This window comes from Podarcis erhardii (assembly GCF_964252035.2).
Source record: "Podarcis erhardii genome assembly, chromosome: 16".
Classification (NCBI taxonomy): domain Eukaryota; kingdom Metazoa; phylum Chordata; class Lepidosauria; order Squamata; family Lacertidae; genus Podarcis; species Podarcis erhardii.
Window position 1 is genome coordinate 20,056,504 of NC_138514.1, and position 13,605 is coordinate 20,070,108.

The 13,605-nt window shown below is 44.5% G+C and overlaps 2 protein-coding genes across 2 annotated transcripts in view; one reads left to right on the forward strand and one right to left on the reverse strand.

Annotated features, from left to right (window-relative positions):
* TECTA (tectorin alpha) overlaps positions 1–13,605 on the forward strand; it is an 81,098-nt gene that overhangs the window by 56,178 nt on the left and 11,315 nt on the right. The window contains exons 12-16 of the mRNA XM_081843238.1: positions 528–727; positions 8,242–8,625; positions 9,785–10,071; positions 12,326–12,606; positions 13,355–13,465. Coding sequence (XP_081699364.1) covers positions 528–727; positions 8,242–8,625; positions 9,785–10,071; positions 12,326–12,606; positions 13,355–13,465 — 1,263 coding nt within the window. The remainder of the gene's footprint in view (positions 1–527; positions 728–8,241; positions 8,626–9,784; positions 10,072–12,325; positions 12,607–13,354; positions 13,466–13,605) is intronic.
* Positions 1,181–13,605, reverse strand: part of LOC309331123 (uncharacterized protein) — a 43,874-nt gene continuing 31,449 nt past the window's right edge. The window contains exon 11 of the mRNA XM_081843182.1: positions 1,181–2,292. The gene's annotated coding sequence lies outside the window, so the exon portion shown is untranslated. The remainder of the gene's footprint in view (positions 2,293–13,605) is intronic.

Here is a 13,605-nt window from a genome sequence, read left to right on the forward strand (position 1 = left end):
AAGGCTAGATTGTTATTCATTTCATTTCATGAGCAAAGTCTGCCGGATTATTGTTGGGGGCAATAGTGCTGAGCAAGGGGGGTGGGCCCGCTGCTTCTCCCACTTGGTTTCAAGGACAGAGGCAATGCATCTCTGGGAATTACAAAAAGCCAGTGTGGTGTAGTGGTTAAGAGCGGTAGATTCATAATCTGGGGAACCAGGTTCATGTCTCCGCTCCTCCACATGCAGCTGCTGGGTGACCTTGGGCTAGTCACACTTCTCTGAAGTCTCTCAGCCCCACTCACCTCACAGAGTGTTTGTTGTGGGGGAGGAAGGGAAAGGAGAATGTTAGCCGCTTTGAGACTCCTTAGGGTAGTGATAAAGCGGGGTATCAAATCCAAACTCTTCTTCTTCTTCTTCTCAGGCCCTTGGTCATACTGGGCCTTCTGGTGTGCATGCGCTCTTGAAGGCAAGAGGGGAATATTGAAGTTTGGCCATCAGGCAGGGGTGTGTTGCCATGTTAAGAAGCTTTTCCTCTTTTTTTCCAGCGGTCAGCTGCCCTCCCAACAGCCACTATGAGAGTTGTGTGAGTGTGTGCCAGCCCCGCTGCGCTGCCATCCGGCTGAAAAGTGACTGCAACCATTATTGCGTCGAAGGATGCCAGTGTGATGCGGGCTACGTCCTCAACGGCAAGAGCTGCATCCTACCTCACAACTGTGGCTGCTATTCTGACGGAAAATATTATGAGGTAAGGCACCAATTCCAAAATGGCGGCTCCCAGGGCTTCTCAATTATTTTGTGAGCATCTTCTTAGTCATAAGAATATAAGGAGTCTTCTAGTCACGTTGGCTATGATCTGCCTTCACAATTGGAAGCACAGGAGCCAACTCTTAGAGGCTGAGAAGTCTACAGCCCCCCAATAAAATATTTGAGGAGGCTGGCCCCCCCAACGCTGATGGACTTTGCCATTCAAATGGGGCCTGTGCATTGTGTCATGTGATCGATTATGCAGGGCAGGGTTTATTTGGGCTCTCCACAATATTTTGTTCAAGTTGGCACCCCTTGCATGTTTCCCACAGGCAGATCTGGTTGGCCCCTATGAGAACAGCATGCTGAACCAGATGGGCCATTGGACTCAACCAGCAGGCTCTTCTTTATGTTATCAGGTTAAAATTTAGGAATAGTTATCCTACAAATATTTTCTTTGAAGTACGTTGTATTGATTTCGATGGGCTTAAGAGTGCTATTCCCCACCCTAGTTCTGTATCTGATGAAAGTGAGCTATAGGGATCGGCTCTTTTTGAAAATATTGACTGATGGTGGAGAAAAGCACCCTGCAAAGTGTCTTTCCTTCAAATAACCCCAGGGTCAGGATTATCAAATACCCCCAGGGATCTGCCAGTGTGGTGGTGGTGGGGATGCTACTTATCTGAATGGGGAGCAAGTTTATCGCTTTTTTTTTACCTTGTCTGGCAGCGTCTATGTTTTGGTGGACTCAGATAAGCTCCCTTGTTAAGGCAAAACTCATCTTAGAAGTTCAAACTACTTTTAAATTGAAATTTTGAGTGTTTGCTTGCATGGTTGTTGTTTTAAAAAAACAATTAAAAATGCATATATGTATTATATTCTTTCTGTGACTTGGATGAATTTTCCATGAGGATCAGGCTTAAAATATCCAAAGGGGATATCAGAATGAAGCGAGATCCTGCTCAAAAGCTCCTTTGCATTCATCAAGATTCATTTTTAAAACATGTGCCAGCAAATCTGAAGCACAGCTTTCATGGTTCATGTTGCTTTAAGGAGGAATGGAGTGGGGGGAGGACCTCTCTGTTTTAACACGGGCTCTGATGCTTCCATGCTGTCATAAGTGTTGCATAAAAACGAGGGTTTCTTCAAGGAGTACTCCTCATCTATATTCTTCCAAGCAGCAGCAACAATGACAAAAAAATAAAAAAAATAAAAACCAGCTGTAGAATTTGAAATCGCACACTGCAAATTATGGTGTTTTTCTACCCTAAGCTGCCTGTGGGATTGGATCGTAAATGGTTTCCAAATGAGAAGAAACCAGAGGATGGAGATGGAATGCTCTCTATCTGCTGTCGTTGCGTCTGACAATGTCTCTGCCTTAATAGCTTGATTTTGGGGCATGTAAACACAATGCCCTTGGGAACTCGCTCGCGCTCCTTCAGAAGGGTGAAATTTCCTCATAGATAATTTGCGGGTGCTGCAGGCAGCCGTATCTCTCCCTCTGCTATGCTAGTTTGCATTGCTGTCAGCTTTCGGTCTCCTTCTCCATTACCTTACAGCGTGATCCTGAAATAATGAACAATGGTGGTGCATTTAGTGGCATAGTTCTGTGCGTTATGTAATATTAATCAGTTTAATCCACACAATGGAATGACAAATTCCCTGTAATGAGGCTGAGCTTCCAGACTTGCTTTTGCATGGTGGGGTGCGGGGGAATACGACAAAATTAAACTTTAATTTGATGACCTCATTTGCATGAACCGAGAGGGAGATCCTTCGCTGTTGCTTATGCCAGTGTGACTACTGAATCCCAAGGATTTACTCCTAGTTTATATCAGTGAAAGATAGAAATTCAGGAGAAAAGAGATTTTTAGGCTTTGAATTCATTGATCTGAAATAATAAATGGGTGAGACAAGAGCACAATCAGAGACCAGAATGGAGCCTTCTTGTTTTGTTTTGTTTTGTTTTGTTTTATAATGAATAAATGTGTAGCATTTCAGTGATGCCCATAGTTCCAGCTTGTGACAGCCCTTGTTTTTTAATACTAGTCCTGATAAATCACTATCCCTGTTTGTCTCTATTTTTGCTGTGTGCTGATGCCTTGTAAAGATTTTGGCAGTGCGAGTTGCTAGAGTTGTTGCCAGACTTCAGAGCTGAGCTTCCAACTCAAGTTACATCTCTGGGTCAGAAGCAGGTTCTTCTTACATGCTTTGAAATGTATGTTCATTGACAGTCTGTCATGTGATAAGAGCACATGATTTGCATGAGGACTCAAGCCCTGCCTTGAAGAATTGAAAATCTGGAGAACCACAAAACTTGAAAGATCATGTTGTTGTTGTTGTTGTTTAGTCGTTTAGTCGTGTCCGACTCTTCATGACCCCATGGACCAGTGCATGCCAGACACTCCCATCTTCCACTGCCTCCCACAGTTTGGTCAAACTCATGCTGGTAGCTTTGAGAACACTGTCCAACCATCTTGTCCTCTGTCATCCCCTTCTCCTTGTGCCCTCCATCTTTCCCAACATCAGGGTCTTTTCCAGGGAGTCTTCTCTTCTCATGAGGTGGCCAAAGTATTGGAGCCTCAGCTTCAGGGTCTGTCCTTCCAGTGAGCACTCAGGGCTGATTTCCTTCAGAATGGAGAGGTTTGATCTTCTTGCAGTCCATGGGACTCTCAAGAGTCTCCTCCAGCACCATAATTCAAAAGCATCAATTCTCCAGCCTTCTTTATGGTCCAGCTCTCACTTCCATACATCACATATAATCATAGAATTGTAGAGTCATAAAGAAACCCTGGGGGTCATTTCTAGTCTAAGCTCCTGCAATGCAGGAATGTCAACTGAAGCATCTGTGACTGATGGCCACCCAACCTCTGCTCAAAAACCTCCAAAGAAGGAGAGATCACCACCTCTTGTGGTGGTAAGAGCTGTCAAACAGCTCTTACCACCAGAAAGTTCTTGCAGATGTTTGTCAGAATCTCATTTCTTCTAACTTGAATCCATCGTCTTGGGTCCAAGTTACAAGAAAAGAGATTCCAACATCAGGATAATTACATTCTGATCCACACATTAGTCTAAGTTTGCATTCAGATGTGGGGAATAATATTTTAGTTTTCCTGATTATAATGCTAACACTTCTAGCTCATTTTTAATGTTCCTTTCCCACTGCAGTACCTGTTGGATTATGGAACTGTGGCTTTTTGACCGATATACTGGCACACAGTGCTAAATTTCATTCACATCAGTGGGCGTGCTGCAGCAAAAGAATGATTGTCATTAAACAACATCACTACTCCCCCAGCCTTTCTGCACATGCCTTTTGCTCCCCCATGATTCCCCCATGAAAAGAGGAAGGAAGAACTGTATGCCTGTATATCACCCCAGATTTCCTCACTCTGCTCCTGTGATTTTCCAGTGTAAAGGGTCAGCAAATTGACTTTTTTTTTTCTAAATCAAATAACATGGAAGTGAGTGCTAAACATGTTATGTTCCTTCAGTTTTCCAAAAGTGACTATTATGTCACTTGAAAGCCCATATATAATACAAAAATTAAGAGGCAGGGTAATTCTAGGGGGAATGGAATAAATCACTATGTGGATGCAACCAAAAAGGTGCAGATCCAATCAGTTTGTATCCAAATTCCTACATGTCTCCCATGAAATGTTGAATGGTATAGATAATTTGTTATGGAATTATTTTGATGTTCAAAAGCAGCCTTTACCTCTTCTTTCAAAGTCATAATTGCAACCCACTTTCTAGCAGTTACTTTCTTTTACAATGTGGCTACCGCAGCCCCTTATCAACTGAGAAGTAAGCTCATGCGCTCAATTATTCTATAAATCTAATCTAAGGGGTGGAATGTAATGCGTGCTCCTCTGCAAAAGTACACATCGGTGGTCAACAGGATATTTGTTGAGCTCTGTTTGGAACAAGGAGAGAAGCGAGGTTGCTGTGGGAACTGTAACTTTGAATTTCCTTGCTTTTACGAGCGATAAAGGTGTCAGCGAGCGGTATTGGTTTGCAATTTTTCACACCCCTTTTTGGGCGGCCAGAATTAAGCCCTCAAGTCAGGTTGTGTGTAAAAACAAACCTGGAGGAAGGGAGAGAAGGCAAGGAGCACTGGAAAGCTTGTTGACCTTGCAGTGCTTTGGCCGACTTATAGGGAAGCGATCTAGAGTCTCCTTTCATTCATTTGCCCTTGTCTGTTGGAAGCAGTGCTTTTTTCTGGCCCTACTCAACAGTACATTCCTCGAACCCTCATGGTCCCTTCCAACTCTACGATTCTACTATTCCTTCCCCCATCCACCATGCCCAGTTCCTAAGAAAAAGGCTGATTAGGTGGAAAGGCAACTGTCAATGCTTTTATTCCAGACTGTCACTACAGTGGTACCTCGGGTTACATACGCTTCAGGTTACAGACTCCGCTAACCCAGAAATAGTACCTCGGGTTAAGAATTTTGCTTCAGGATGAGAACAGAAATAGTGCTCTGGCAGCCCGGCGTCAGCAGGAGGCCCCATTAGCTAAAGTGGTGCTTCAGGTTAAGAACAGTTTCAGGTTAAGAATGGACCTCCAGAATGAATTAAGTACTTAACCCGAGGCACCACTGTATTTTCAGGTGGGATTCAGTCACATACTGGCAAATTCAAGTTGTCAAACTAAAGCTGTTTCTTTTGTGCAACAAACCTGGCTGCTTCCTCCCAAAATTGGACTTTATGCGATAAGGAAAGTGTCGAGAAAATGCACTAGAAAGTGGGGCATAAACAATTTCTTGATACAATGTCATCTAACCTGCCCGCAAATGAACCGGAATGAAAACTCAACAGATAACCAATGTTGTCTAACCTACCTGCAAACTTTGGACATACAAATCGGGATGAATGGTGAATAAACAGCGACCTTTCCCCACAGTTAATGATAGTTCAGAAATTGTGTTAGGCTAAGGGCAGGCTCACACATGTATGTATGACACTTGATTATTCAGCCGTTGATAGCTGTCAATTGAATGTGAACTATTTCCACCCTACAACTCTTCATTCACTCAAATGTAACACCATACTATGGTTTGGCATTGTGTGTGCAAACAGAGCCTCATGTTCAGCTGTTTCTTTCTTCCATTGCATGACACAACTTCTTCACTTACTGTTAGGTTCTCAGCAAACCATGGCCTGCCCTTAAACCAGGATACAAAACCTTGTTTATTTCCTTGATTGGGATCCTGGTTTGAGGGCAAACTGTATTTTGCATAAACCATAGTTTTCTGTGTTCAGACACAATGGCAAACAATGGAGAAGGAAGCAGGAATGCACAAGCACGAGGCTCTGCTCATGCATGTAAGGCCAAACCATAGTTTGGTGTTACAACTGAGCATAAGCCATGTTTTAGAGATGATGTGAGGTGATATGGAAGTTCTGTCAGTGGCAGCTGACCCAAAATAGCTAAGTCACAAATGCAAATCATCACCCACTGCTATGATCACCAACTGATGAACATGCATCTGGGAATGAGGCTGACAGATGTATCCAGATGTGCACTTAATATAATGAAAGTCCCAAGATTTTCTTTTGTATGTATGACTGTTGCTCTTTGCCAAGCCTACTAGTGCGCACTTTAAGGATTTTCTGGCCATATTTAGGAGCACACACAGGCATCACATCACAGATAGGCAGCCATTCTCCAGGAAACGACCCTTTGGGATGCCTGCATGTACTCTGGGGAGAAGCACACAGACAAAATCCACAGGTTTCAGTGTGATAAATGCCTAAAGTCCCAGCCACCCGCAGATCAGCTGACAACATGCAGGGTGTCTGTTTAAATAGGTACTACATGACTGCCCTCTCCTGGTTGCAAGGAACACTCTATGTCAATCAGCACAAGAGTCTGCAGAGCCCTGTTCTGTTGCAAATGTCTTGAAACCAAACCAAAGTAAGTTTTAGGGTCAGGCCACTATCTGCTTGAAAAGGTTATGATGGTCTTTGTTTCTAAAGAGAAGTATTTATATATTGCCCTCTCCCGAAACACCAGGGTAGTATACAAATGAGTGGCTACTCAAGGGACATTTTAAGGCAACTGCTCAAGTGTACTGACATAAAAAGGTATTCAGGAGATTCTTGAAAGCCCATAGTAAGGATGCCTGCCAAATACAGTTTTGGAAGAGTGTTTCACAGAATGGAAATAGCAACACTAAATGCTCAGCTCCTAGTGGAGGCCAGTGTGGTGTAGTGGTTAAGAGCGGTAGTCTCGTAATCTGGGGAACCGGGTTCGCGTCTCCGCTCCTCCACATGCAGCTGCTGAGTGACCTTGGGCCAGTCACACTTCTTTGAAGTCTCTCAGCCCCACTCACCTCACAGAGTGTTTGTTGTGGGGGAGGAAGGGAGAGGAGGTTGTTAGCCGCTTTGAGACTCCTTAAAGGGAGTGAAAGGCGGGATATCAAATCCAAACTCTTCTTCTTCTTCTTCTTGGGCCTCTATAATGCAGCAGACAACAGCACTTCTCCAGATTCCCTCAGTGTTTGGGCTGGGATATAGGGCTCTCTGAGTTCTTAAGGTACCCGGGACCTAGCAGTAGTAACAACAACAAAAATAATTCTTGTTTTGTAGCTAGCATTGCTCTGTATGAATGGGATCCATTTCTCACATTGCCTTTTCTGACCAGGGAGCATCATTTCTTTTTCTCAATCCAGGTATATCACATCAAACAGTGGAAATGTGGTAGGGGTCTTAATACACACGATTGTCCGAATGTGAAAAAAAGCAATTTCATTTGATTCTTTTTAAAATGTATCTCTCACTTTCTCTTCAAAAGAAATCAAAGCAGCTAACAATGTGGGTATAATTAAAACAATCTGGACCATCACAACACTAAACAAAATTGGCGCAACAGCAAACAATAAAGCACTGAAGCAAACCTGCATAACCCCATCAAAGCAGTAAGCAAAGAAATGAAATCAATATGAAGACACAATCTCATCAACAGCAACAAGAAGGACATTCAGAAATGGCAGTCAGCCACCACTAAAAGCCTCCCAGAAGAGCCAGATCGTATCTAGGAGGCTGACAGACAATGGCTGTGTACACACTATTCATTTAAAGCACAGTCTCTTCCTCAAAGAATCCTGGGAACTGTAGCTTATCCCCCCCCCCACAGAGCTACAATTCCCAGTACCCTTAACAAACTCTAATCCCCAGAACTCCATGAGGGAGTGGAAATGTGCTTTAAATGATGGGATCCAGCATGCTTTCCTGGGTACAGTGTTCTGTAGGGTTGGTAACATGACCAAAATGGTATCACTCCTCAGACCCACCCTCCCCACTTGTTAGCCAGCAGGCACAGAACACGACCCAGAACCTCAGGTGTTGAAAAAAGTTCATGTGCTTTGGATTCTTGTTTTTGATTTGCGCATTCATTGTGACCACATGTACACCCTTTTTTGGATGGATCCACTGTGGACTTTCATGCTATTGCTTTTCATGTTTCATTCATGTTATTGCTTCCTTCTCTTTCTTGCTCATTTCCTGCAGCCCAAGCAGCTCTTCTGGAGCAGCGACTGCACCCGCCGCTGCCGCTGTTTCCGCCGCAACCTCATCCAGTGCGACCCACGGCAGTGCAAGTCAGACGAGGAGTGCGCCCTCCGGAATGGAGTTCGTGGCTGCTTCAGCAAGAAGAGTTCCTACTGCATTGCGGCAGGTGGAGGGGTGTTCCGCACATTTGATGGTGCCTTCCTCCGCTTCCCTGCCAACTGCGCCTTTGTCCTCTCCACAATCTGCCAGAAACTCCCTGATGTCTCCTTCCAGCTCATCATCAATTTTGATAAGTGGTCGTCCCCAAACCTGACAGTCATCTCACCTGTTTACTTCTATATCAATGAAGAACAGATTCTTATCAGCGATCGTAATACTGTCAAGGTACAGTACTGACTCATTTAGAATGCTAAATCATAAGAGCCTGCTGGATGAAACCAGTGGCCCATAGACCCAGCATCCTGTTCTCATAGTGGCCAACCAGATGCCCATGGGATGCCCACAAGCTGGACCTGAGCACAAGAGTGCTCTCCCCCTCTGGTGGTTTCCAGCAACTGGTATTCAGAAGCATTCTGCATCTAACAGTGGAAGCAGAACAAGAGCCATCAGCGGCAATTTAATCCATAGGTAGCTGCTGGTCCCCTAGGAACTGTCTAAATCCCAAGACTCCAGTAATGATACACAGCATCCTATTCCAGGTAGTAAGCAAGCCCATGGGGGCAGGGGTGTTCAGCCAAGAGTTCATGTACAAACGGGGCTCTTAACACATCCAAGTAGATTCCTGGATGCGTAGAGAAGTTACACACCAGCAAGGATCAGATGGTGCTTCAGTAGCAATTTGGAGTTCACCGAGGTTCTAACATCATTCCAGGTGGCTACCTTAACCCCCACCAATGAAAGACCCTATATTTAAAGGGGCCGTGCTTGATTCAGTAGGCTCTGGCAGTGTTGTGAAGATGGAGGCTCAGCTGCAATTTCTGGAGTGGACTGTTTGGGATAGGAGAGTGATGACAACAGGCTCCAGGGAAAGTGGGATGGTTTGAGCTGAGACTGAATCCTTGCTCCAATCTGTCACTTTCTTGAAGTCCATGGTCTCACCCTTTAGGTACAGAAAATCTGATCCTGGTGTTATGCTAATGTTAGGTGCTTGTCTTGACTGTCAACTAGGACCTGAACCTGTAGCCTCTGAAATTGAAAGCCCCTCTAGCACTAGCCCTCTAGCACTAGAGTTGACTTTCCTTACTAACAGAAAGTCCCAATCTTTTTTCATGAAATTTTCTGGTTGGGAATTTGGAACACTGAATTCTGAAATTCAAATTTATTCATTCCAAAATTCAGCTAAACCAATCAGCTTAATTTGATGTCTTCATTGTGTAAGATGACTGGCATCAAGTTCTCACACGTAATTGGAACATAGGAGTTTAAACCTTCCAAACTGAGTCTTACAATTTTTCATATGATCTTGTCCATTTTTATAAGTTAGCCAGAAAAGAGAAAAAGATGCATTAATGTAGCATGAAATATTGCTTGATTTCTTGATCAGGTGAATGGGACACAGGTGAACGTCCCCTTTGTGACTGGTTTGTCAACCAAAATCTACAGCATAGAGGGCTTCCTGGTCATTGATACCAGCCCAGATATCCAGATCCATTATAATGGCTTCAACGTCATCAAAATCGCCATCAGTGAGCGACTGCAGAATAAAGTATGTGGCCTTTGCGGGAATTTCAACGGGGATCGCACAGATGATTATGTCACCTTGCGAGGGAAGCCTGTGGTGAGCAGTGTGTTCCTGGCCCAGAGTTGGAAGACGAATGGCATGCAGAAGAGGTACATGGAGTGATGCAGGGGGGCTGGGGAAAGGGTGCACATTCCAGCCAGGCAAAAGCAATTGAGGGCAGGGCAAGACAAAAGCAATTGAGAAGGATGTGGAGCAGCACCAATGAAAGACATGGCCTGAGGAGAAGAGGTGTGGTTTAGAGATGGGATGGGACTCAGAGGCACTGTTTTACAGTGGCTCTGTTCCTTCCTAGAGAGGTGAACCCAGAAGGTGGTGCTGGGGGACTCCTGTTGGCCTGTGGGGTCCCTCAGGGTTCTGCTCTGTCCCCCATGCTATTTAACAAAAAACACTAGGAGAGGTTGATGGGGTTCAGTGCCACCAGTATGCTGATGACACTCAGGACTCAGCTATACAGCTACAAATAAAACGTTTTAAGTGTGTTGTAAAGTGCAATATACAAATGTGACACTAGGTGGCGAAAGTGAGCTATGGCAAAGTCAATGTATTATTTTTTTTTCCTCAAAACTTTTTTTAAAGCATTTTCACAACATTTTTTTCTATGTGTGTAGATTCCACCTCAGTTCTATTTCTCCTTTCCACCTAGAGCCAAGGAAGCTGTCTCGGTTCTAAACCAGCGTCTGTCATCAGTAATGGACTGGATGAGGGTGAACAAATTGTAGTTTAATTCAGGCAAGATAGAGGTGCTCTTGGTCAGTGGCCAGGCAGAACAGGGAATAGGGATTCAGCCTGTGCTGGATGGGGTAACACTTCCCCTGAAGACACAGGTTCGCAGTTTAGGGATGGTCCTGGACTCAGCCCTGAACATGAATGGCCAGGAGTGCATTTGCACAGTGAAAGCTAATGCACCAGCTGCACCCATTCCTTGAGATGTCTGATTTGGCCACAGTGGCACAGTTACATCCCATGCCTTAGTGACATCCCATTTGGATTGCTGTAACACACACTATGTGCTCAAAAACCACAACTGCCTCAAAAGAGCTGCAGCCAGATTGTTGACCGGAGCTGATCATAGGGAGCATAGACTCCCTTGCTAGAGGAACTGCGCAGGCTACTGGTGGTCTGTTTCCAGGCACAACTCAAAGCGCTAGTTATCACCTATAAATCCCTACATGGCTTAGGTTCGAGCTGTCTGAAATACTGTATTCCCTCATACAACCCTGCTCAGGTTTTGAGATCTTCAGGGGATTCCCTTCTCTTAGTCTCAGCACCCTCCCAAGCGTGCTTGGTGGGGATGCAGGAGAGGGCCTTCTTAGTAGCAGCTCCCAGATTTTGGAGCACCCTCTCTAGAGAAGCTAGACTGGCTCCCTCCTTGCTGTCCTTCTGCCAGCAGGCAAAGACATTACTGTTCCTACAGGCTTTGGGGAATCAACTGCTTTTAATTAAAGGGCTGGTGCTTGTTGTAATTACTGCTGTGTTTTAAACAGATTTTAGATATGTATATAGTTTAGATACTATCAGTGTCTAATTGTTTTTCAGTGATAGTTTTTTCTATGTTTTAGCAATTCTTGTTTTTATTTGTAAGCTGTCTTGAGTCCCATCAGGGGAAAACAGGATAACTACTACTACTACTACTACTACTACTACTACTACAATAAAAGATTCCCGGCAGGCTGCATTCAGTCCCCTGGGGGCCTGAGGTTCCCCACCCTCGCTCTAGGTGAAGGAAAGGACAAATACTCATTTCCTGAGCCTGCTGCAAAAGCCAGGACAAGAGTTCGGAGACTGCAGAATCCCAATTTGCATTTGTCTCTTTATATATTATATAAAAACAAGTAGACTATTTCTGGTTGCAGTGAAAATCTTAAAAGGCCGGGACAATGTCTATTTATTGAAAGATAAGACAGGGTGGGCTTTGGTTCTTTCAGGGGCCAGGAGATGCAGCTTCTTCATGCAACACGCATTCATGTGCCAGAACTGGGTCATAAGCAAGTGGGAGCTAGGAATCATGCCAGGAGTCATAGGTGAGGAGGCCAAGTCAGGGAACAAGCCTCAGCCAGCAGAAACTATTATTGCTCAAGCAAAGTCCAAGCCCATCTAGGAAGGCTTTTTATAGTTCCTCCTGTTGAGAAAAGCCAATGGCCAGTCTGGGTGAGTGGAGCTACTCTCTTGCATGGAGACTACTCACTGCCTAGAAATATGTTCCATACTCTAGCCCTAGTGCCTCATTGCACACAGACATGGTTTCCTGATACAGCTTCCACCACTGTGCTCTTCCCCATGCTTCTTGTACACCTTTCCACATCTTCAGTATTCTGCAGTCTTTTGTGGTTTTTGTGATTCCAGCTGCAATGAGCTTCAATACGCTCAGTACGCTGCCACCTGCGACAACGTGCAGATCCAGGTCCTGCAGAGCGACAGCTACTGCCTCAAGCTTACTGACATGAAAGGCTTCTTTCAGCCTTGTTACGGGCTGCTGGACCCAATGCCCTTCTATGAATCCTGCTTTCTGGACGGCTGCTACAACCAGAAGAAGTACCAGCTCTGTGGCTCTCTGGCAGCCTATGGGGAGGCCTGCCGCTCCTTTGGAATTCTCAGCACAGAATGGATTGAGAAGGAAAATTGCTGTAAGCGAGCTAGGATTAGTTCCATCTTCCTACTGAGAATTTCTCAAACTTTGTCACAGTGGGCTTCCCTAAGTCAATAAAACAGCCGTTCAAGGGCACATTTGGCATGTTAGATCCTGCTGTTGACCAGCTACGTTATTGCAGATTTATCGGGAGTACAATAAAGGGCTATCTAGGCAACACTTTCAGCATGTAACAGTCTTGGGTGCTAACTTTTTATTTCAGGGAAGCGATAGGCATTGTAAAAAAAATTAAAAATCCCAAACACATTAGATCTTAGACTCTGAAATATATGAATTGTAGCCAAATACTTGGAGTGGAACCACTGAAGCTAATAGCATAGCCTACATAGATTCATTGATTTCAATGGGACTGCTCTGAGTAGAAGTTAGTTGGATGCAGCCCTGCATTACAGCCAGTTGATTCACTGTGTTCCTTGCCATCCAAGCTTAGAGATCCCTTCTGGATAGTATTCTTGAACTTCATAATTGCAACGGTGAATATAAAGACCTAACATAATTCCCTTGATTATGACAAATGATTGATTGCACCTTAGATTAATTCACATCTCCCCAACAAAGGCTGGTTAACATAGGAAAAAAGGCCCAGGTATGCTGGTTCCCTAGCTAGGGGGAAGGTCTTCTCTTGTGTTAGCACTTTGTGTGTAAATGATCAGCAGCAGCTCATGCAACTGGTCTTAAAATAAATTGGTTGTCCTTCTTTGTTTCCCCTCCTTTTTCCTTTTTAGCAGGAGTGGTTGAAGACCCCTGTGTGGGGGCAGATTGTCCCAACAGAACTTGTGAAGTAGAGAATGGAGGAGAGCTGTGTGGCTGCATAGAACCACCACCCTATGGAAACAGTGAGTTACCAGTGGCTGTGTTGAAGCTGCCAAGGGGTGACTGGAGAAGCATCTCTAACACATCCCTGTTACAAAGGGAGAATAAATGCATTCATAGATGATCCACACAGCAAGCATTCTCTACTTACTGTAAGGTAAAG